This window comes from Microtus pennsylvanicus, chromosome 15 (assembly GCF_037038515.1).
Source record: "Microtus pennsylvanicus isolate mMicPen1 chromosome 15, mMicPen1.hap1, whole genome shotgun sequence".
In the NCBI taxonomy this organism is placed as follows: Eukaryota; Metazoa; Chordata; class Mammalia; order Rodentia; family Cricetidae; genus Microtus; species Microtus pennsylvanicus.
Genome location: NC_134593.1, coordinates 28,828,970 through 28,854,460, shown reverse-complemented (window position 1 = coordinate 28,854,460; position 25,491 = coordinate 28,828,970). Strand labels below are relative to the sequence as shown.

The window sequence follows — 25,491 nt, the reverse complement described above, 5'->3', positions numbered from 1 at the left end:
TTTAAAGTAGCTGAAGGTTCTCAAAATAGCCATTTGCTACCAACTCTGTCAACTTAAGTGCTGTAGAGCTGGGACATATGTGCTGCACCACCACCACCACCACCACCACCACCACCACCACCACCACCACCACCACCACCACCGCCACCACCACCAAAACCAATGCCTTCTAAAAATAACCCCCCCATAGGAATCCCCTGGATTTCAACTAAATGAACAACATAAAAACAAACGAACAAATGACAGCCCACCAGTCTCACCTGTGCCCCCCCCCATCATCCTGTTCATGTTTCTGCTTAAAACGCCAAATAGGTTTTCAACATATGTATTTATTTCTCGTTTAAAATTCAGGCTCTTCCATGGTATGGGCTTATAGTGAGAACTGTCACGCAGTGGGTGGAGTGTCCCAGAGAAAAGCACTGAAGCCATCTGAACGGTGGGGTGCCAACTTGAAAGCCCAGCACAGGCCTGCTTCTCAGGAGCGCTGGAGCACCCGCAGGGGACACTCCAGTTCTCAGACCACTAAGCCAGGGGAACTTTAAAAACTTTCTGATTTAAAAATAAACAAACAAAACAAATGACCATACAAACAAAAACCCCTAATGCTGCTATAACAGGGCAACAGTTTCCTAAACCCAGGGACAAGAACGGCAATTCACAGGCATGTGCTTCGGCTGCAGCCAGACAAGGCTCTCCTCAGTGCTTCGTATCCGTCACAACCCTTCATTCAGTACCTCCCTAGGCCAATATTTTGTCAATTTTTGCTATGAATGACTGAATTCTTAAATCTGCAAAGAAAACACAGGTAGTGAAGGACCTGAGCAACAAATAAACTCAAACACCTCTTCCAGGCTTATGATTTTATAGAGGAGACAGAAGACCTAACTCACTTCTAGGTTCCATCCCAGGCCCAGCTGAAGTCCCATCCTCACTGATGGGAACTTGCCCACTGCCCTCCACTATCCAAGTCATGCGCTGACAATGCAGCCTGTCCCAGAGACAGCCAAGGACCTTGCGTGGCAGATACTGTGCAGCACAAACCAAGTGAGTTCCCTTTTTCCACTCCTCCAGTTAAAGCTGTACTCAGAATGGCAACAACTCTAGACAGAAGGGTTCACAATCAGTGGGTTTCGTTGTAACAGAAGGGAAAGGGGTCACAAAACCGTCTGAGCATACAGAGAAACCCTGAGGCGAAAATGGCTTTTCCTGTAGAGTCCTCCTCAAGCTGACACTGTGTCATAAGGGACCAGGGCCCTTCTGGGAGGGCAGGCCTTCCTCCATCCACAGAGAGCCAGCTCGGGGTGCCCTGCGGTGGATGCGCCGCAGGCGAAGCAGGTACAGTAGGATGGACAGCAGGACGACCAAGAAGCAGCCGGAGAACAGATAGTGGTTGTAGACGAAGGACACACCCCGCCAGTGCCCGTGGCCAGCCCGGAACACCTCCTGCCGGATGTCTCTGCAGGCATGAAGACAAACAGAAGCAGTGAGAAGGGTGCAGGCTGGGGCCTGCTGTTCCTGGCGTTCCTTACCTCTGAAACGGGACAGTAGCCCAAAGTGAGCTCCCTGCCAATGCTATGCTCTTCATGCTAAGACAACGACATGTGGAGGCACGTCCATAAGACCCCAGCATTATAATCTCATAAATGTAAGGACCAGGGTTTTGCTGTGACAAGGAAGTTAATGGAACAAACACATTCACATAAAAACTATACATAATAACAGCTACTGTACAGAATTTCTGGAGCTGACTCAAATAAAATATCAGATAAAAATAGTTTTTAATGTGGGTCAGCCGAGCTGTGAACTTGAATGGGGAAATCTGTATGTCTATTTGACCAACAGTGGACTGGAATTTAGAATTTCCTTTGGATATGAATCTATGTAGACAATGTCACAGTCTTAAAAGTAATTGACACTTCAATACTATGGACAATGACTGATGTTTTTAGTCCATTATGCTAGCCAGTGTCTCAGCTGTCAGTCATCATCACACTGAAGGAATGGACATGATGGTTCTGCTGCTAGACACTACAGGTTAGTGTGTAAATAAAGACATCCTCCTACATCATGAATATGTTTGCTACAACAGTGCCATAAATGCATTTCAATATAATTTCTTCTGCAATCCTAGACACTATAAATATCCAGTGAAGGGGCCCAAAGCCATAAAGGTCACCATGGAACAGACCCTCCTGCAGGGTTAGGGAACAGACAATTGGGATGTAGAACAGCACCAGTGCTGTGTGCTGTGGGATGGGCTGCCTAAGAGAACAGGAAGCACTTGGGGAGGAAGGCAGAGAAGTCCCAAGTTAAGTCTGGCTGGGCTCACAGCTCTGAAAACACAGCCACAAAATGCAGTCACCAAGAGACAACATGCTTAGGAGAAGCATCTTTTGTGGCCCTCCCAAGCTCATAGCCTACCTCAAGGGCAAAAAGCGGGTCCTGTAGAGGATTGCCCCCAGCGTCCACTGCACTTCCTTGTCATACACCTGCAAGGCTGTCTTCAGGTTTTTGTAGGTGACAGGAAAGGAGAAGCCCCTGTGGAACACCTCAAACATCCAGGCTGATTTAAAACACTGATACCTACAAATGCCAAGCACGGGCACAGGTCAGGGAGGCACCCCTGTTTCAATGTCTCCAGCCTGCAGCAGGCCAGCTCCGAGCAGACAGCTGCATATGCGCTCAGGTTCACCCGCACACAGCCGGGTCATCTGTCAAAACTGATGAGCCAGAAACAGTGTCATTTCATCACGGCTGTGAGACACCACCCTCCACGTACCTTCTCCATCATTTACTGAACAACAGCGCCAAGTTCTACCTTCTTTACAACATAATGAAAAGGTGGGAGGATCCTTTTCAGCTCTGATATTGCCTACTCCTAATGCTCTTAGAGGTGGTTTTTGTTTTTGTTTGTTTGTCTGCTTTAACAAACTACTGGACTTAGTAAGTGATGAGCAGTGGCAGTAATAATAAGACCCACTCGCCGCACCTGAGTGACTTAAACCAAAGGGAATTTTATAAACCAAACCAGAGTGGCTTCAATTATCAGAGGAGTATTGTGAGTGTTTTGGGGGAGGGATGGAGTCTGGCTGAGGGGACAGATGGAAAGGGGAAGCAGCCCACACAACTCAAGGTTCCTCAGGACATGAGCGAACAGGTGCAAAGAACTTCAAAGCTGAGCAGAAAGCCTGTAACGAGAATTCGTCCCACTTGGGGGAGACCAAGGGTAGAGAAGGACAGTGGGTAAGAGGGTCAGCCGGCAGCTCAGGACTTGACTGTCCACTACTTACTTCAGCCGATGGAGGTCAGCGTGAGAGGCATACAGTCCTCGGTCAAAGCGTTCCCTCAAGATCGACCACTTCGTTGCACAGTAATCCTAAAAATAATTTCACCCTAAATAAATCATCCCTGAAAGTTTATTTATTTATTTTTTTTAGTTTTTTCGAGACAGGGTTTTTCTGTAGCTTTGGAGCCTGTCCTGGAACTAGCTCTTGTAGACCAGGCTGGCCTTGAACTCACTGGGATCCACCTGCCTCTGCCTCCAGAGTGCTGGGATTAAAGGCGTGCGCCACCACCGCCTGGCCCTGAAAGTTTATTATTAAAGTACTTTTCCTACTTACAAATGGCTTACCACGTTCACCATCATAACAAGCACAGGAAACACACAAGCAGAACGAATGTTTGTACAGTTAACGTGAGACTCGGGTCTCTGAGTTCCTGGCAACCAGCACACTCTGTACTTGTTCTGTGTCCTGAAATCCTGCCCACGCAGGATGCACTGACCTCTTCAAGCCCATTTAGTTCTTCCGTCGTCACTGCACCAGAACAAACTTGGGCAGAGTGAAACAGCATTTGCCTGCTCAACTGAGTCCTCGGGTCTGGGGCAGCTTGGCCTTGGGTGAGAATGGCAATTTGGAGTCACACTGACTGCTCACAGCCCTGAGCACTAACACAGCTCCTCTCCTCACCTCTCCAGGGTGACAAAGATGCGCTTAGAGAAACAGTGTGACAAGGAGCACAGAGGAATGTGCTCGGCCTGGGGCAAGAGTCAGGAAGGGAAAACATCAGGAAAGAAGACACACACGAGAGAAGGTGCATAGCATAGAAGATAGACCCGGCTGCTTGCCATGCTGAGAGGGCACTGAACTGGTGGGAGGAGGAGTGAAGGCTAAGGTCGGTGGATTCAGTCTGTGAAGCTGCAGTAGGTGCAGCACAGCAAGGTGACAGCGTGAGAGCTCAGACAGAACGCAGGATGGACACCAGAGACACCAGACACAGGACCAACTGGACAGCTCCTGGTGAGCTAGAGACTTGGCAAGGACAATGACAGTAGAACAGGAAGCAGGGACAGGTAGAAACTATCGCTGATTATATGGGGTGAAGCATATTACACGGACGGACAGAAAGCAGCAAAGGGGCTGGGGATGCAACTCAGTGAGGCAGCATTTGCCTGGCATGTACAAGGCCCTGGGTTCTACCCCAGCATTATAAATAAAACATAAGAGCCATGCCTGGAGGTAGGGGACAGGACGGTTGGCAATACTGTCAACTAAGATGGCACACGAGAGAAAGAAAAGTGAAAAACTGTGTATTTGTTTGGAATTATGAAACTCAATGGGTAAAAGATTAGAGACTGAATGTCAGCAGCCAGACAACTATGGCATGGATGGGGCAATCTACGAATCTATGAACCTGGAGGGCAATGGGCTGTGGCTGGAAGACAAGGGTCATCAAGACTGAAGAGTATGGCAGGGAAAACTTCTGACAAAATGGGAAAGCAAAGGGACTCTGATGGTAGGAGTATCCTGGCTGCTATGTGGTGGGGGCCTGCTGAAAGGATTTTGAGATATGGCAATCATAAGTCAACTTAAGACTCTGGTCTGTTCATTCCTGGTAAACAATATGGCTAGTAGAACTTAGGTCTTCTGACGACTTCCCTCCCACAACTGAAGGGAAAAGATATCGCAGGGATGCACTACAACCACCTTTCTCTCCGAGTATAATGGAAGCTGACCTGCAGCCCAATGGTCTCTATACAGCATGGATTTTCTTGGCTTGTTACCTTGGCAGCTTTGGTAAATTTAGCAGCATTGTAGTCTCCCCCCATTCGCAAGACATCCTCGGTGCAGTAGTAGAATTCAGAGAACCCATAGAATTCGCTGTTCTGGAAGTGGATTGGGGGCTGGTAGACTCCATTGAGGGAAGTCTGTGTCTCATTGGTTTTGTTCATAAAAGGCTGGAGGGTCTCCCGACACAGGTCGAAGTCTCCTGTCCCCCGGAGGTACAGGGTCTGCCCATTTTGCTGGATCTCATCCTTAATGTCAAGAGGCAAGCAGGGGTCCAGGTATGGAGCATCCGGAGTCAGGCCAGTCTGCTTACCCAGGAGCCTGTGGCACAAAGAACCATTTACCATGAAAGCTATGCTACTCCTCACATGGACCCACAGAAATGTGTGTGGGAACACAAAGGGTTCCAAACCAAGTTAGAAAAATGGTCACCCAGTCCTCCGAGGAGATCCACAATGACATACACAGGTATTGCTGAGTCCAAGTAAACAAGCCATGACCTGACTCATTTATTTATTGTGTGTCTACACCACAACACGTGTGTGGAGGTCAGAACAACTTGTAGAAGCTGGTGGTCTCCTTCTACATGTGGGAATCAAGGATTAAATGCAAGTCATCAGGCTTGAGCAGCAAGTGCCTTTAGCCACAGGACCATCTCAGGGCTGACCTGACGCTTTTGATTCCCCTCAGTACAGACAGGATGCCTGCTGAGGACCCAGCAACCGTGTGGCCCACATCCCCACTCTGCCACTGCTGCTTGACTTTAACCGTACAGAGCTGGATGTAGCGCGACTGAAAAGAAATACCTGGTCCTGGAACACCAGGTTGGATGTTTCAGAAAAACAAGATACACACTGCTAGAAAGTTACTGTCAGACTATGCATGGAAGATTAGAAAGCTGGGGAAAAGCAATTCTAGAAGGAGGTGTACCAAACTGCTTGACAACATGTCATTATCTTGCCGGTATTCTTTAAACAGAGCCAAACTGACAGCTCAATGAAGATGCGGTGTGAACAGGAAGAGATGGATGGAGTCCAGGAAGGCAGTAATTCATAGCCAAACACCAACCAATGAATATGGGCGTGAGAATACAACATGTAAGGTTTGAGCCTCTTCATCCAATTTTATTATGCCCACCATCATCACTAAGAATCAACTACAGACCTAGACTGTAGTGGGTATTATTATTGCTATTGTTATTCATAAACTATTGGCCTAGATGGCAGTAGGTATTATTATCGTTGTTATTAATCAACTATTGGCCGAGATGGCAGTAGGTAGTAGCTGTTTTTGCTGCACTACAGGCTCTGAGAAGCCCTGTGAACAGAACTGCTAGCCTTGCTGTAACTGAGATACGCCAGGCTTGTCACATCCCAACGAGATACCCTGATAAACGAACCCCTGTCCTCCCAATGTGTGTGCATATTCAAGCAATCAATAAAAAGAAACCAAAGTTCTGAAAATGGAAGCGATGTTCACGTTGGACACCATGACTCTCAGTCTGACTGCTAGAAGCTGAATGCAGCTGGAGTCCCTCTCATTCACTGACAGCCTTTCCTGCCAATCTGCGCATTCTTTAGATCAGGGTTATTCAGAATGGACTTGAGTGCAATCCATAGAACTATGTGCTCTAAAGAAATGAAGCACCACCTTGAGTGGCAGAGATAGGTATGAATTTCAAGGCTCAGTTAACGATATGTGTATACTTACGAGGAATTCTGAACAGTTAAACGTGTACCTCACACTATGTCTCAGCTGTCCTACACCTAGCTAACGAGTGCCACTGGACTATACATTATGCAAAGCTTTTTCTTTTAAATTGGTAATAAAACCCAATTAGTAAAACTCAGGAGTCAGAAGAAAAGTTTTGAGTAATTCTAAGAAAGTGAGATTCAAATTTATATTTCTATTTAAAAAATTTTAAGACTATTATAAAAATAGCTATCACAAAATGTTCTAGACATAATTTTAAAACAAAAAGCAAGCACCATGGGACTACTGCTGTTGTGATTAACATTTCTCAATTAGTTTTTAAAGTAATCAGAGAATCACTTCCTACTTATGGACGTGAATTCTGGGTAAACTTATACCCAGACCCAGCTTGGTCTTCATTATATCTTAGGCCTTCATGGATACATTAAGACTGAATAGGTCAGGGCTGGAGAGATGGTTCAGTAGTTAAGAGCACTGGTTGCTCATCCAGAAGACCTAGGTTGATTCCCAGCACTCATATGGCAGCTCACAACCATCTGTAACTCCAGTTCCAGGGCATCTAATGCCCTCTTCTGTTCTCACACATGATGTACAGACATACATGCAAGCAAAAACCATGCACATAAACACAACTAATAACATTTTTGAAAGGATTAAATTGGCCAAAGAAATATACTATTACTTAGCTCTCAGATCATCATTTCTCCTAAAAAATGTCCTATCAAAACAAACCAGACGCAGGAAGATCAAGTTGTCTTACCTGCCAGATGCTGCTCTTCTGCTTCCAACCCATTCCCCGTTTTGATGACATATTTCAGATAAGTAACACCCTGGGTGGCCTAAAACCGTGCAGACCAGGCTAGCCACGAGCCTCTGCCTCCCAAGCGGTGGAATTAAAGGTGTGCACCACCACACCCAGCTAAACTTACAACACTCAAGCTGACAGGAGTGGTGCCCTTCTTTCACCTATTTTTCTATACCAGAATTTCACATAAACTCATTTTTAAAAATTTCACTCATAAAAATAGAAGGGGTTAAAAGCAAGGAATGATCTTTACACATCTGATAGAGTGGAAACCTCTCCATCACTCCAGACTAGTTCCCGGATACTAGTCTGGATACTGCGGCTGATTGCAGAGGCCTGGGAAAGCTCAGAGAGTGGACACAGTGCTGCTAGTGCCCCACCATGAAGCTCACACTTAGCAGCTGCCCTTGACCTCAGAAAGTCTCAAATAAGGAATATTCTACAGACATTGGACACCGGTAGATGAGAACCATAGTGAAAGGGGTTAAGAGTAAGGAATGATCTCGAAATAATTTTAGTTGTATTAAAATATTTTTAGTCAGGCACTGGTGGCTCAAGCCTTTAATCCCAGCATTCAGGAGGCAGAAGCAGGAGGATCTCTGTGAGTTTGAAGTCAGCCTCATCTATAAAGTAAGTTCCAGGATAGCCAGGACTATTACACAGAGAAATCCTGTCTCAAAAAACAAAAACAAAACAAAACAAGAACAGTGTGTGTGTGTGTGTGTGTGTGTGTGTGTGTGTAAGCTCAGTATAACAGTACATGCCTGTGAAGATCAGGTAGAGAGAAGATAGAAGAAGAGGGGAGGGAGGGAAGAAAGAGAGAATTTGCAGGCACAACTGTGGGACAGGGCTGGCGGCAGGACCCTGAGGGCCTCTCAGTCCTTCCAGCACAGATCCTGGCCTGGATCTAGTTTTGATGAGGAGGGAGCTAGGCCTGCAGTGGATTGCTGAGGAGCAGCAGGTGCTGTACCTGTTTTTCTGAACCGTGCTGGCAAACAGTTTGTCTTCATATCTCTGCCGAGCGGCATTCCCACCAAACCCGAGAAATGTGGCCACATAGACCCGGTACACATGTTCCGTCTGGTGGACATCACACCCCAGGTTGAATTCAGCTAACAAGTTTTTAGCTACTTCCTCCTGTAGGCACAAGGACAACACATTTTAGTATTTTAAAGCAACTTTAGCTCCAGTTAAAAAAGAAGGGTCTAAAAAGAGTTCCATCTGAGAGTAGCAGACTCTGTCTCTCTACCTCCCAAGGACACTCTGGGCGCTTTCATAATTCAGTTCCTAATTCTAACTAGGGCCTGCAGATGCTGCACATGGGGGTGTCAGGGCTTTCTGAAAAGGAGGTCAGGGCTATAGTTCCTCTACTCTGACCCATAAGTCTATGTATGGTACCCCCTGCTGTGGAAATAGACCCAAACACAGCAAAGTCCTGACACGCAAAGACGCTTTTATAAAAACAAATAAACAAACAAATAAAAAACCCTAAAAGAAAAGGCATCTGAGTATGCAACATTAAGGGAGGGTTAAATTAATTAATGGCAGTAATCAATAGTTTATAGAGGAACACATTATGAGCTTTAAATAAAAGGCACAAAATCATACAAAAGATAAAAGCGTAACAACCACATTTTGAAACTATAACAGGAATAAAAATAATGGAAAGAACTTCTCCAAAATACTAACAATGCCTTTTTTAAATTACTAACAATGGTGAATCTAGGGGGAATTTTTATTCTTCTATTGCTCTAAGCGTCCTTTGTGAGCTCTTGGTACTTTTCAATGAGGGTAGACAGCATGAGTGGTAGTCTCTCTCTAGACTACCCATATCTGGAAGGGAAGTGGGAAACACAGGCTCAAAGTGCTTTCCCAAGGACTTAATAAAGACAGCAATAACACCCACTGAGTACACACTAGGGAACAGAGTGCTAATCTCTTATCAACCATTCAATGACCCCACGCTATAGGGCTATTGCTGGCATTTTTTTCCAGAAGAGACCGGCTCACAGAAGTTATAGGACTTACATGAGGTCACACAGCTAGGAGGAGAGGGTGATGCTACCTGCTGGGCTTGTCCTGCTCCATGGCCCGACTCTGAACCACTACCTGGTACATGATCCCTACTTTGGGGAAAACAATGTAGGAGACCATACTTTGGTGTCAATTTACATCTGGACAGAAACAGTAACGAGAGATGTGGCAATTCTGGGACACATAAGGAAATGGCGCTGGTGTCCTCTTTGCAAGGACCGCTGAAGACCACAGACCCTGACTGACAGCACTGAAGGGATGGAGGAAAGACGGAATGAACCAGATGTGGAGTAACAGGTACCAACATCAATATTTTCCAGAAGAGTTCAAAATTATTAATAAACAAAAATGATTCTCCTGATTCTAAATTTAGAAACCTGACACTATGTTATTTTTTAAGTGACCGAAGAGAAAATGTAAACAAAAGCTCAAGCATGCGACTGACATACACCAGAGAAGAACTCTAAATTCCGAAAACAAACCAGCTAGGCTCAGTGTACAAACGTAATGGGCTTGGCTGAGGCCTGCCTCATTCTCCAGCCTCCTTCCTCCTGGGTTGAGAAGACGGAACCTCAGCAAGCAGAGTAAGGATGTGTTCAGACTCAGGAAACAAAACAAAAATGGATGGAGACATGTTAAATGAAAACGGAAGCAAACACGAGGCAATCTGTACAGATAATAACCTGCTGTGAGGAGGCAAAGCTTACAGTTTTGGGGACTTCGTACGCTATCTGAGTGGACACGCCTCCCATGTCAAGAATACCGGCTGTCCTTTTCCGAACGATGGCCTCACTGCTCTCACTGCCAGGAACGTTGACCTCCACAACTGCCTCGTCATCTGGAGAGAGAAGGGTTCACTCAGCAGGCGCTTCGGGAGGCACACTCTGCTTTGAAGACCTTGCAGTCCATCCTCCCGATGAGCTCAACTGTGCTTTAGACAGCAGCTCTGCCTGCCCAGCCCCCACACTAGCCATCTCACAGCACTCAGCTCTTCTGCCCTTGGTCATGAATTATGATTGATTGTAACTTCCAACCAGAGCACTAGATGAAACCAACAGGCACTTACCCTCCTCAATATGCTCAAACCGCCCGAGGACAAAATTGATGCCAATCCAAGCATACACACCTAGACATTGCAGAGCAAAATTAAGAAAAATCAAGTTTTAAATCTCTGATCAATTTGGTCTGCACAAGCTTCTCACTTATTTTAACCCCTGACAGCCTGAGACAGAATCACCAAATAACATATTTCTATTGATATTTTATCTTCTTAGTGGTTTTACAAGAACTCTCAATTTTAATACTTTTATCAGGTGTATCTGTTGAAAATATAAATTCTACGGGGATTCCACACTGACTTCCCCTAATCTTCCCTCTATCTTTCTCACCTACAACAGCTGCCAAACCCCAGCCTATACATGTCTGCATTCTCTACAGTCTGTTTTTATCCATTCCCACTGCCACCTTGACTTGTGTCTTTATGCAGTGGAGATGACAAGCTAATCAGTCTTCCATGGCAACCTCCTCCATTCTATCCTGTTGGACTGGTCCACAGACCAAGTACAAAGTAACAGGCTGATAATTCAAGATGTATCCAGTGTTCAACATCACCACCACCTTTCCACAGAGCCTTCTATGCACTTTTATGCAGTGGAGATAACAAGCTAATCAGTCTTCCATGGCAACCTCCTCCATTCTATCCTGTTGGACTGGTCCACAGACCAAGTACAAAGTAACAGGCTGATAATTCAAGATGTATCCAGTGTTCAACATCACCACCACCTTTCCACAGAGCCACAATCCAGCAAGCGAAAACCCAGTGGTCCACAGTGGCATCCCCTCCCACCTGCAGTAACAATGATCGTTTCTTTTCATCAGGCCATGCTTCCTCTACCTGCTCAGGTAACTTCCTCTGCTCCCCTCCCAAGGGTTCAACTTAGAACCATTACTGGGTAGGGGGAGGAAGAGACGCCTTTCTCTTTCAAACTCTCAGGATATTTTATTTGCCTGTATCTTCCTTTGTGTGTCTAATATGACCTCTTACAATTCTGAGGGCCTTCTTTGTAAGGTGCTCACTGCTGATTGGCCCATTCTGCATTTCCCGATGCCTTCCCATAGGGAACACCTGCTGGAGCAGTGAGTGATCTAGGAACAGATCCCATACTTCTAGGTCTCTGCTCCTAGCAAACCATTACATGGACTGGTTGTTCCTTACTCAAGTGAAGTAATTTGTCGGAAACAGAATTAATATTTTCTCAGTTTATCAAAGGCAAGAATTTCTCCTTCCTAGAAGTCAGAGGTTCATGGCCTAAGACTTTTTACCAGCCAGGCAAGGAACACAGTCTTCCTCTATCAGTTTGTTCAAAATACAGTCCCTAAATGTGGTAAGGACAGATGAGGCATGTTTAGCAGCTTTAGGGCTGTATAATAAAGACTGGCTCTCTAGGGCACTAACTTAGTCATTAAAGTGTCTCCAGTGGTTCAATACAATACACAGTGGGGAGGGGCCTGTGAAGTGGGGGCCCCTCTCTCACTCTGTGAACTGAAGGTCTGATACCAACCTTCTTGTTTCCCTGAGATGACTTCAGCATGGGAGTCAGAAAACAGGAAGTCAAAGTGCACAGGGATGTCGGTCAAAAGGTCCTCCAGGATGGCTTTCTGCTGGCTTCAAGGCAATCCCAAAATTTACATGTCAAAATCATATGCTTGATTTTTTTGTTTTGAAAACAAAAATAAACAAAAAACCTTATGACTCTGTTATATCCTATATGAAATAATTAAATGTAAAACTAAAGTGATTCACTGAAAATAAATTGCTTATCTCAGGAATGTTCTTTTCCAAATGAAAAAGCTGTGTAAATCAAGTGATTCTTGGCTTACTGGGAAGAATGCTTGTCTAGCATGTACCAGGCCCCAAGTTCCGACACCAGCACTGTATAAACTGGGCACGGTGATAAAAGCCCATAACCCTAGCACGCAGGAGGTGGAAGTAGGTAGAAGGATTGGAAATTTAAGGTCAAACACAGCTACATATTTAGTTTGGGGCCAACCTGGGATACGAGGCTGTTGTAGGATATTTGTACACTGTGCAAAGGTGTATTGCTGTGATTGTTGAAATAAAAAGCTGAACGGCCAGTAGCTAGGCAGGAGATATAGGTGGGATTTCCAGGGAGAGAAAAGAAGAGGAGGAATCTAGACACGCAGGAGATGTCAGGAGATGGGGAAAGGAAATAGGAGGTACAAGACTGAAGAAAGGTAACTCCATGTGATAGAACATAGATTAATATATAAATGGGTTAATTTAAGTTATAAGAGCTAGTTAGGAACAAGCCTAAGCTAAGGTAGAGCTTTCAAAATTAATAAGCAGTCTCCATGTCATTATTTGGGAGCTGGCAGGACAGAAAAAGACTCGCTACGGGTGACTCTGCCCCCAAGCCCCACAAAGTTAACCTTATTATTTTAATCACAAATAAGTAGATTAGAAACTCTTTGGTGAGGTTTAAGAGAATAGCTCTGAGACTAGTCCAGACTCAAGAAAGGATTTTCAGTGTCTGATGATAACAGTGATGGAGAAGAGAGCAGCAAGCCGCCCCTCCCAAGGTCCACCCTCCAGGCAGATCACCTTTCAGGAAGGACTCTCATTCCAGCAGTGCAGAGAATGTAGAGAGGTGTCTCTTTGTGTTTTGCCCGTGGCACATGTTCTGCAGCAAAGTTCAGAAGTGGAGAAATGTAATCGCTGACTTTTTCTGGAGAGGTAGCAAATTCTGAGATGCCTGCAGAAAGGGAGAGTCTGCTTAGCAGGGACGGGGCAGAGCTAAGAGTAAATTTCTTCAGTGTGCTGAGTCTGAATTCTAGTTCTGCCTGTTCCTCTGCTTCCCCACACTCTGCTGAGGCATGAAGGGTTGTTACACGCCCTCTTCTTTCATGGATACTTATCCAACTAGCATCTTTTACGCGTCCCACACAGAAGCATATTCTTGCCCTTGAGAAATGTGTTCCTTTCTCCTCAGGCAAACTCCAATGGCTGCAACACCATCCACACACCATAGGTCTTCAGATTGTAGCACCAGCCGCCAGTGCACTCCCAACCTTCAGGTCAGTTCACAATGGCTGTCTAATGCACATAGCACGGCTTGTCCTCACAGACACCCCGAACATGACACGTGTTCTGCAACTGGTCCTACAGATCTGCCTCTGCTGCTGTTCTACTTCTGCTCTCCTTGTTTCTTTGGACACTACCATCTGCTGCTGGCCTAGTGTAGCCAACTACCTTCCAGGCTCCACCGACCCCTCCTTCTCCTACCCCAAGGGTGCTTCGTTTCTATTTTAAACCCTTCTATGGCTCCTCTAGCCAACTCAGACAAACTCAACTTAGTGATACATAGCTACTCACACAATGGCCCATCCTTGTTTCCTCCCCAGTCCCTTCCTCCCATCTCAAAGCAGTGAACTAACACTTCTGGTAATGTAACCTACTGTGGCCTTCAGGCCTCTGAGTCCCCAGCAGAAAGAGCCTTCTCTTCCCCTACCTCCTTTACCCAGCCAGCTTATACATGCCTATCTAACAACTCCGTCTTCCACAGAAGTCTTACTTAGTAGAACCCCGATGGAGACTAGCTGTGCTGACAGCCCGTGCTCACCCTGCTGCTGGCTATCTAGTCACCACACCAAATTACTCACCTGTCTCATTACAACTGGCCAAGGGCACACACTACATCTTGTTCAGTTCCTATCCCAGCACCGACAGTGCCCGGCAAGTGGAGCACTCAGAACATCTCTTCAGTGTTTTCTACTAAAAGTGAGTGGGAGCTGGAGAGATGGCTCAGCAGTGAGAGCACAGACTGCCCTTGCAGAGGACCTAGGTTTGGTTCCCAGCACCCACATGGTAGCTCACAACCATCTGTAACACCAGCTCCAGGGGTTCCACCGCCCTATTCTGGCCTCCCTAAGCACTCACATATGAACATACATGCACTCAGACACACACATGACAAGCAAATGCACCTTTTTAAAAAGAAACTGAGTATTTACAGCTGTCACTGACCCTACACTATCAAAACAACGGGGGCCTGAGAAGTCCCACAGTTTCTTACTTCACACATTACAGAACTGTAGACCCCTCAAGACGGTGAGTGAAAGGAATCAGCAGAAAATGGAGTAAAAGGCAAAACTTTGACTCTGCACACAGAGCTATTTCAGTAGAAAACCAAATCCCAAACTAACCAGAACCTATTTTTTAAATGCTTAGAGGCTTGTTTATATTAATTCTGGGAGACTAGGAGTCAAGACAGAGCATTGCTATAAAAAGGCACAGTGAGGTCTATTGGACAAGGACGATGCTACGCCAGACTGGCTGAGCTTCTAGCGTACACCTCAATGGGGCAGCGTCGCTCAGCTGATCCACCCTGTGAGGCAGAACCATGCTGAGCCTGCTGTGACTGAGATCCTGGTGCACTTCCATGAGGACATGGGTTTCCTGCTCTCCATGGAGGTGTACAGTTAGTGCTGGGGGCTGTCGTGTGAGGCTTGGAAAAAGGCAAAGTGTTCTACTGAGCTTGAGTTCTGAGTCTCTTGGTAAATTTTTATATGATTATACTTTTATTATTTTAACCCTGAAGATGTTTCTCTATTAAGCATACATACAAAATAATGGAAAATTAAGTTACTACTAAATATTAAAATCCCTATTTATGGAAATCCATTGATGTTATTTATGCTTCTCAGATAGAAGGTAATAAGCTTTATTGATTATTACTTATCAATATTCTACTTTAAACTTTTTATGTCACATTACAATTATCTGTACTTATGGGGTATAGCATGATGATCAGATACATGAGCAAAGAGCAACAATCAGAGGGAGCAACTAGCACGTCCATCTCTGAACACTTACCATTTCTTTTTGTCTTTCTAACATTTAAAAAGATAAATTCATTGGATAGTCTGCATTTAATATTTAGGTACTCACACACAAGTGAAAGATAGATGTTTCTGTTACGTTCTACAGCCTACTATCTTAAATCAGATCTTATTAAATATTGGGCATGAGATAGCCCACTTGAAAATGCTCCATTCCCAATGCTTCTGACATGGTGCCAGCCATGGGCAAGGCGGAGATCCTGAGAAGGTGAGAGACTGCTGTTTAAATCATTCAGTGAGGAAGTCAAGACTCGACTTCACAATGTTACACTGGTTTAGAAATCTTTAAACACTGGGTGTATTTACATTCACTTTTTTAAGTCCCAAGGTTACCCTTATGAATAATCTAGGACATAAAAATACATTTGGGCCGGGCCGTGGTGGCGCACGCCTTTAATCCCAGCACTCGGGAGGCAGAGGCAGGCGGATCTCTGTGAGTTCGAGACCAGCCTGGTCTACAGAGCTAGTTCCAGGACAGGCTCCAAAACCACAGAGAAACCCTGTCTCGAAAAAAACAAAAAAAAATACATTTGAGTAAATGGAGCCTAGTGACCTGAGGCAGAAGGACTGGATGCTGAAGGTCAGCCTGGGTACCTTAGTAGGATAATGTCTCAAAAAGAAAGAGTGGTGGGGATATAGCTTGGGGTAGAGTACTTGTCTAACATATGTGACCCTTAATATCAATACCACAACCAGAAAAGAAAGAGAAAGGGGCAAGGGAGGTAGGGAAGGAGAGAGGAAAGAGAAGAGAAAAAGGGTAGGCAAGGAAGGAAGACAGATATCTGGGTAGTACTTTTTAAAAATATCACTAATACATACCAATATTTAAACAAATAATATGCTAATATTTAAAGTACACATTGTTAGAAGTTATTGAAAATGTCTATCTTTAAGGAAGAACTACCAAATAGGAAAAACAAAGAACAAAACCTCCACAACAATGTTAACTAGCATGTGAGCAGACATCATGGGGCTACAGTGATGATGGTCACAGGTGACCAAAGGGACACAGGCTGTGGAGGTTTGATCAAGATGTTGGCTACATACACAGAACAGACAGAAAAGGAAATAGGAAAGGAAACAAAGGCAGCCATTAGGCTCTGTCTCGAGCTCAGAAGAGGGCAAGGCAGTGTGGGGTGAGAAGAGAGGAGAGGACATGAGCGGTATCACAGGATACTGGAGCCCAGAACCTGGTGCCAGTCCTCAGACATTCTTATCACGTACCAGGTTTAATTTTCATCACCACTGGCTTTCGGTTTTTGTCCCTCATCTGTCTGATGTCCAGCAGATCATGAGGATTGCCGTTGTGCCGAGGCCAGCAATAGACAAATATCCGAGAGCCGCTACTGCCGCAGTCCACCACAATGCCATAGTTCACGTTGGGGTTGTTGGTGTCGGTAGCCTCAACGTCTGTGACTCGGGCCAAGTACCTTGTTCAGAAACACACAAGTGTTGTCACTTAAACAGAGTACGGCCCACTCTAACAGAGAAGACGCCCTACAGAAGTACCACATCACGACTGCCATGGTGTGTAATGCTCTCTCTCTGGCACTCCATCATGGCCAGATGATGAGTAAAAGGAAGACCAAACAAAGGCTGCCCACAGGGAGCCCTCATTCAGGTCTGTGCTAACTTCTCCTTAACACAGCTACAGGCTCCAGAGAGAAAACTGTTTCCAAAGTTCAAACATTAACTCAGAAGGCAGTTTAAAACAGGCAGAAGGAGCTCCTGACTGTCCTATCCCAGGGCCTTCCCTGCAGCCAGCTGTCAAGTACGTCCATGAAGGCTAATTTCCTAGCAGGCAGTCAGCACAGGGCCCAGTTCTCACAGCCACATGCTCCTTATATGCCAGTCCAGCCATAACAGGACAGTGCCAGAGCTGACCGTTCCTGTCCCTCTGATGTTAGTTTGCTGCTAGTCTAACCACGAGGGCAGCACTGTCCTCTGGGAGGAGGGAGACCTCAGAGCTACCCCACCCCTTCCCACCATGTGAGCTAGGACATGGCTTTCACCAGATACAAACTTTACTGAAACCTAGGACTTCTCAGCCTTGAGAGCTACCAAGAAAACAACTCTGCAGCTTTTACACTGCCCTGTGTTCTGTTACAGCTGCTGGAACACAGTCGGCCAGAAGGTGTGAATTCCTTCTAGAACAAATCTTTATCTCTTACCTTTGAAATTTCTTGTCCTTCGACAGCCACCCATACTTGCTGCGTATGATGACAACAGAGAGGTACAGAAGGGACACAGCTGCAGCCAGGATGCTAACGACGATGATCTGGCGTAAACTGGTGTTTAGGAATCGAGGACAGCCCGCTGGAGAGATGCTAAAATGCCAAGAAGCAGGAAAGAGACAGGAAATGCCGATCCTGAAATTCCGAAGAAACAGATTTTAAAACAACATACTTAGATGAGACCTGGCCTCACCTGAATAGGTGTTCAGCACGCGCTCCCCCTGCCTGCTGTCTGCTGGAGCCTGCTCTTCCCATGCTCCAGGTTGCTGTTTGGTTATGGAGCACATTACTATAACGTGGCATAATGAGAACGACGCCCTGCTGGTTATGATATTCCGCATGTCCCCCTTTCTTGGGGGTATTACAAAATTTCCTGCCTTTTTCCAAAAAGAAATCTCGTTCATAAGTTTATCCAGATAAACACAGAAATCTATAGTGAAACCAGTTTAAGAATGAGGACACCAAGGGAGACTGAGGACACAGAAACAGCAAGCTATAAGCCACCCCATAAATGCCAGCAGCCTAGTGGATGACACATTGCGTATTAATGAGCCAATGGCTTAGGAGAAGTGAGGTTTTCTTAACAAGCAATTCTAGAGTAAATTTCTCCCCAATGGCCCAATAATGGGAAAGACAGTATTGCCATAATGAAGTCAATAAGGGAACTCTGATTTCAGAAAGAGTCCCCTGAGACATGTTTTATAAACAGGAAGGATTCAATTTATGTCATGAAAAAGAAGCAAACTGTAGAGCCATCAGCAGGCACTGCCTTTAGGGTAAGTTTCATTACTTCATACTTTCTATCTTTGTGTTAAAAAGTCCTTTATGGACTAAAATCTCTCGCTGAAGGAGTACACTGCCAGCCCACTGGAAATTCCCTTCCTAAGAGTTGTGAGGACACTCCATGGCATCTGCCTTCCTCAGAGGCTCTAGACAGCTATCCTATGCTAATATAACATCACAAGATACCATGTGCTTGCTGAGACTGCAATTTACACTAACCCTTCCAGAGCTCACCTGGCTCCATTCTTTCTGGACAAGGGCCGTGTTGGGCTCTGCAAGACCAATGGCTTTAGAGCAGTATAACACAACTTCAAACACTTCTCTCTTAAGACCCATTATTTCTTCAGCACCAAAATCTCAGGGTTTACAGGCTAGTGACAAGGCTCATCACTCACCTTCCCATACTGAAAGGCCGCGGACCAGGCAATGTTGTGGGAGTCAGTTCTTGTCACACACAAAGACAAAATGAGAGCTAGGGTCTTCATGGAGCCAGAGCTTCCCTGTTTCAGGGTGAGAAAAATCAAGAACAGTGAAATCAAATAAAATGTCTGTGGTTCTACAAAGTACATGGTTAAACCCAGCCACACATCATCTGACTGTGATCCCTATGTGGAGACCACTGGGTTAGAGCAACATGTTTGTACACCAATTTCATGCTGCTAGAGATACAGACCTCAGTCAAGAGATACTAAGAGTGGTACAAGTTATTACTCCAAGCATCCCTATAATCTCAAATTTTCATGGCATTGCTGAGGGATAATGGTCTGTATTCTGTCAATTATATTTTAAATAAACACTGATTGGCCAGTAGCCAGGCAGGAAGTATAGGTGGGACAACCAGACAGGAAGTAGAGGCGGGTCAATGAGAACAGAATTCTGGGAAGAGGAAAGCTTGGTCACAGGTGTGTCCCAGCCACAGTAGAAGTAAGATGTGACGGCCTTGCTGAATAAGGTACTGAGCCATATGGCTAACAGAGACAAGAATAATAGGCTACTATAAGTTATAAGAGTTAATAAGAAGTCTGAGCTAATAGGTCAATCAGTTTAGAACTAATGTAGACCTCTATGTGATTTCTTTGGGACTTAATGATTACGGAAACCAGGTAGGACAGAAACCCTGACAACAGGGCATGAAGTAATTATAGCACTGAAATGTTAAGGAAGATTTGGAGGTGGGGAACTCAATTGGAAGCATGCATTCACTTGATGGACTACTCTGCTTTGCTGTACAAAGTTTAGTGTGACGTGTCCTGTCCCTGACAGTGCTCCATCCTGTCACCATCCTCACTCCTCCAGGCCTCAGCCCTCATGTCACAACACCAGGGACTCTTCCAAGCTGCTGGAGTCTGAAGATGGTTGCAAAGTTCTCCTTGTCTTCACCTCCTGGGGCCTCCGAGGCCTTCCACAGCCCAGTCAGCTTCTCAGCTCTGCCATCCTGTGGGGGATCCTTGGCTCTGTACCAAAGCTGCCTGTTCTTGAGTCCCCCAAAGTTCTGCCTAGGCTCCATTCTTTCCTAACTCAATGACTCCTGCTTTGACTCCATTCCCCCTTAATTTAATGCTTCTGGCTCAACTTCATAACCACAACACTTATTAGATAACTTGCTTCTTCAACCCAGCTCCTCTTCTGAATCATGCACCATCCACCTTCAATCGCCAGGATCTCCATCTGGATACTGCACAACCATGATCCACGTTGCTAAGACCACACTCCCCATTCTATGTAATCCTAGCCACGCTCTCCTCTGTCCTGATTCTCATGCCAGGCTCCTCTAATTCCCAGTATCACCATATTCCCCATCCAACTTCTTAGAATCCTTCTCTGAACTCCTGCTTACCTAAAACCTGTCCACTTATGATTCCAGTCCAGACACTCTCCTTTTCTCTGTACTGTTTCCTACATGAAGACAGGCCAGGACTCAATATCTTCCAGTGACCCAAGTTCTTCAGACAAATGCCGAAGGCAATCCTGTGACTTCCAGCCCTGCAGGCTCTGACCTCACCACCTGCTCACCTCTTTTACCAGCATCCCAGATGTACTAGCAGCCCCCACCAGCTTCTAGGAGTGACTCACTCTGGCCTGTGGCCTCCCTGCCCTCTGCTTTGGAGCAATCCTTAAAGCTTAACACCTGACCTCCTTCAGGTTTTTACTCAATGTCACCTTCTAAAGGATCAGTAAACACACATATTATTTTCCATCCAGCTCTCATCCTTGAGTTTTCTCCTTTAACATTGACCTTTTTGGTGCTTTTGTTTGTTTTTTGAGACAAGGTCTCTCTACACAGCCATGGTCATCCTGGAACTGACTCTGTAGATCCTGAGAGCTGGGATTAAAGACGTGTCACCACACCTGGCACAGTATTGCTAAATACCCACAAGAGTGCTCACGGTTATCCAGTCTCCTAACACCCCTTTGGGCAGGGAACGCTACTGTGATGTCTCACAGATGAGGCAGAGAGGTGAGGCTGGGATCCAGTGTGGGACTCACACTGCCGCCCTGTCCTCTAACGCACCAAGCATGTGGAGTCTCCATTTCTCTCATGCTGGGATTCCTGCTCTAGAATGATGTCACATGGGACCCTGAGCTGACTGCTGCATTCAAGTCACCCAGCTATGGGAAAGGGCCTAACAAGGTGGCAAGGGTCAGAGTTCTGGGAAGAAAAAGGCTCTTTTCAAATCAAAGAGAAACCACTGTTCCCTATGTTTCTCTCTTACTGAGGGAAAAAGTCCTAACTCCTCAGATGTGGAAGAAGGCCCCCAAGACCTGTGTGGCTCATAAAGCAGCTGCCTGCTATGTGGGGCTATTTAAAGGAACTAAATGAAACATTTCATCCAGACGTGGCAGCACAGGCTTGTAACTCCAGCTGTCTACCTGGGCGATGGAGTGAATGCAGGAGTAGCCTGGGGAAGCTAGAGAAGCCCTGCTTCCGATAAAAAGTAAAAAGTAGGCTGAGGATATAGCACAGTTGAAGTGTTTGCCTAGCATGGGTGAAGCTCTAGGTTTATGCCCACTAGAACAGATAATAATGATAATAAAATTAATGGAAATATAAAATGTTTGAGATCTTCATTGCACTAGCCTCATTCTAAGTGCTCAAGAGCACACATTGCTTCTGCATTGCCTGTGCCAGCATTGGACATGGCCATCACAGCAAAAACCTCTTCAGACAGCATCATGGGCCTTAAAAGGCTCCCACGCCAAATGCAAACTGTGGATTCCTCAGCTTCTGTAGAATATCCCTCTTTTGGGTCTTCGGGTGGGATTCCTACAGCCCTGGGGCACAAAGGGAGCATGAGCCTCGAGGAGCCCCTCTAACATAGCAGGGGACTCTGGGGTTACAGAGTTGTTGACTTCTCCTTACAAGGCCTTCCCAGGCAAGGACAAATGTCTGTTACACAGCGATAACAACTAATGGCTAGGAGTGAGAACTATAAAGAAACACACACACACCCCATTTGCACTGTGCAAATAAATAAATGTAGTTAAAAACATTTTAAAAATTCATATAAAATTTAAAAAGTATTTCAAGTAATGAGACGTTTTAAATTAGTTTTAATGTACAGCTACAGAGAAACCCTGTCTTGAAAAACAACAACAAAAAAACTTTTAAAAGCATTTTAATATAGTGAGAAATTGAATGCCCTAAAGATTTAAATATTTAAAATACCCATTAAAAGGAAAAGTGATAATATAAGCAAATATTGACAGAATCTTAAAAGAATTAAGGCCTTTCTCCAAATGATAGCAATACCTCATACCACAAAAGAGAGAAAATATAATTTTAAACCTTCCATATGTTAAAACAACAACAAACCCTTCTCAAACACACATACATAGCTTGGGAAGATAACATGTGTCGCTTGAGACGAAAGGTAACCTTTTTGAGGCTGGAGAGATGGCTCAGTGGTTAAGAGCACTGGTTGATCTTTCAGAGGACCCAGATTCAGTCCCGAGAACCCACATTGAAGAGTCTGTAATTCCAGTTCCAGGGGTCTGATGCCCAGAGTTCTGATGGCAGAAACCTCCAAAGGCACCCCCATTCATGCACACATACCCACATGCATACATACATACATACACACACACACACACACACACACACACACACATAGTTAAAAGCAATAAAAGTAATTTTTCTTTTTTACTAAAAAAGGTAGTCATTCTTTACTTATAAAGCAGTCACATGAAGTAATAAAACATGCACTAACACAAAAACAGGCAAGGATAATAGACGTTAACGTGAGAAATGATGCAACTTCAGGGTATCCAGAGAGACAGAAGGAAAACAAGACCTGACAGCTATTAGACTCATAAAAGTTTTAGGAGTAAGGAGTTGGGATTATAAAGTACAGTTGGCTAGAATCTGAGCAGGTACTAACCTTGGGGCATTTGAGCCCAGCTAGCTCAGTCGGTAGAGCATGAGACTCTTAATCTCAGGGTCGTGGGTTCGAGCCCCACATTGGGCGCCATTTGTAGTAATAAGGAGCGGCGGCGGGGCTGTGTCCCCAACACCCCAGCCGCCTGCTTGGCTAGCTTTTGCCCCGAAATAACAACACACAAACTGTATTCATTTAATCACCGCTTGGCCCATTATATCTAGCCTCTTCTAGGCTAACTCTCGCACCTGGACTAGCCCATTTCTTATCATCTGTATAGCACCGGTCTTACTGGGAAGATTCTAGCCTAAGTCCATCCTGGGTCGGAGCTTCATAGCGTGCATCTTCCCTGGAGCGGGGAGCATGGCGTCTCTGCTGAGGTGTCTGCTCCCGAGAGGAGAGCTGTCGAGTCTGACCTCACTTCCTCTTCCTCCCGGCATTCTGTTCTGTTTACTCCACCTACCTATGTCCTAACCAATAAAATGGGCCAAGGCAGTTCCTTTATTAGCCAATGACCTTCCTCCATCATTTCCCCTTTTTCGGTTTAAACAAAAAAAAAGGAAGGCTTTAACTTTAACATAGCAAAATTACATATAACAAAACAGTTATCAAGTAAAAATTACAATAATTTTTATCATAACTAAGGAAAACTATAACTATAACTAACCTTAACTCCATCAAAGACTCCAGAAAGATACAATACTACCTAAGCAAACAAGAAAAAAGCAACTTTTAAAACTCGAGAAATGACAGAGACATCTCACTGCCTGGACAGTCACCCAAAGTTCCTCTGTACCATTGGGGCATCCATCTTCAGCCTTCAGGCCCATGTTATCCAGCAGACATTTCCATAAAGCAGGAAAATTCAAAGTCAGTTCAGTCACTATCTGTTGTGTCCTGCAGAATGTCTCGCAGACTCTTTCATGAATCAGGAACCCCTAAAGATCATTTCACCTTAGGCAAGTTCAGTAGTCCTCTTTCTGCGGGTTCTCTGTGTCCAGTTTATGCAATAGTCCAGGCAAGAGCAGTTTCTTGCCCAAATGGCTATCAAACTACATAAGGTGCCTCTTCGATGCCCATCTTCCTCTTGAAGTAGACTGGTGCTGCCAGGAACGGAGTGTCTCATTGTCATGAAAAGTCCTATATCATATCCCCCTTTAAATGTAAAAGAACATTTATAAACATTTTTTGGGAATATGGGCGCAGTTATTTCTCTCCAAACTGCTTCCTGCTGAATGGGGGCGGCGTTAATTAGGTCTTTCATGGTATAACCTGTGTGCCAGGGTCATCTCAGTTGGCAGTTGAGTGAAGTAATTTTTTGAGGGTGTTCACATCAACCTTTCAGGAGGGCGTGGTCTATGATACCAAACTGGGATAGAAGAAATCCATAGAGTCTCATCCTCTGTGAAAACAAAAGAAGACTCTCTCCAAAGCATCATATCCTTAGACCCAAATTCTGAAGTCATACCCTCATGATATCTGTTCTGGTTCCACTTGGCAGCCCATATAATGAAATGTCTCTCTGTACTTAGCTCCTTCACAGTCAAAAATTTTAAAGAAAACACAATGTACATAATCCAGACTCTCTGTGAATTTTCCATTTTTACGTGGCTTATTTTTTTATTTCTTTTAATCTCTTAACTATCTGTACTCTGTCTCTTTAAAGACTTTACCTTTTTTTTTAACCATTAACTTTATTCTCTATATTCTTTTTCTTCTCTCTCCCAAGCCTATGTACATTCATCCAACAGTGTGACTCATTTAGTGGTCTGAATCTGTCCTATTGTGAATCTGCAATTTTTTACTATCCAGGAGCACTACCAGGCTGTCTTTGAACTCTCAGAGATCCACCTGTCTCTGCCTCCCAGGCATTGGGATTAAAGGTGTTTCCTATTACACCTTGAACTCACAGAGATCTGTTTGTCTCTGCCTTTTAGGCACTGGGATTAAAGGCGTGTGCTACCACACCTTGAAGTCACAGAGGTCTATCTCCCTCTGCCTCCCAAGTGTTGGGATTAAAGGCGTGTACTACCACACACAACAACTCTCTTCATTTTTTTGTTTTTTGCTTTAAGAACTTCAACTTTCAGCTTGCATATATTTTTAACACACTTTAAACCATTTAGAAATTTTCATTGTCTTTGAATCTCTCTTTACTGTATATCTCTCTGTTTTTTGACCACATGAGCCTTTAATTTACCAAGCAATCTCAGTAGGACTAAAGGCGTGGCTTTGACGGCTGGATCCAGCCCATTCCTTAGCTTTCTGCCATTCCAACCTTGTGGCTGAGGTACCAGCCAGAGCCGCATTCAGCGCCACAAGTCTACAGTGTTTCAAGGTCCCTGCCAGCAAGCGAGTTTCAGCAGCCTGTGCTTGCAAACCGCACCAACCGCCTGCGTAAAAGTCAGAGTTTGCCCTGGCAGGACAGCCCAGAAAGCTGGCATTTTTAAACAGCACAGTTTTTTTCCTGCTATGGCTGAAAACCGAAAAGCATGCGTTCAGCTTTTCGTCAACACCGTTTAAGTGTTTCGTGGCAGGACCTCTTAATGAGCTGCAGGGTT

At 45.0% G+C, this 25,491-nt stretch overlaps 1 protein-coding gene across 2 annotated transcripts in view; it reads right to left on the bottom strand.

Annotated features, from left to right (window-relative positions):
• Nucleotides 1–309: 309 nt before the first annotated feature.
• The window catches only part of Entpd4 (ectonucleoside triphosphate diphosphohydrolase 4), a 36,500-nt gene continuing 11,318 nt past the window's right edge, over nt 310–25,491 (bottom strand). Inside the window, exons 2-13 of one of the 2 annotated variants that reach the window (XM_075948910.1) lie at nt 18,950–19,054; nt 17,709–17,906; nt 16,762–16,967; nt 13,241–13,391; nt 12,180–12,283; nt 10,685–10,744; nt 10,302–10,456; nt 8,555–8,721; nt 5,063–5,387; nt 3,291–3,376; nt 2,422–2,583; nt 310–1,456 (exon numbers count right to left, since the gene is read on the bottom strand). In XM_075948910.1, coding sequence (XP_075805025.1) covers nt 1,237–1,456; nt 2,422–2,583; nt 3,291–3,376; nt 5,063–5,387; nt 8,555–8,721; nt 10,302–10,456; nt 10,685–10,744; nt 12,180–12,283; nt 13,241–13,391; nt 16,762–16,967; nt 17,709–17,906; nt 18,950–18,957 — 1,842 coding nt within the window. In that variant the 5' untranslated portion in view covers nt 18,958–19,054 and the 3' untranslated portion in view covers nt 310–1,236. The remainder of the gene's footprint in view (nt 1,457–2,421; nt 2,584–3,290; nt 3,377–5,062; nt 5,388–8,554; nt 8,722–10,301; nt 10,457–10,684; nt 10,745–12,179; nt 12,284–13,240; nt 13,392–16,761; nt 16,968–17,708; nt 17,907–18,949; nt 19,055–25,491) is intronic. The other variant, XM_075948911.1, reaches the window with a different exon arrangement.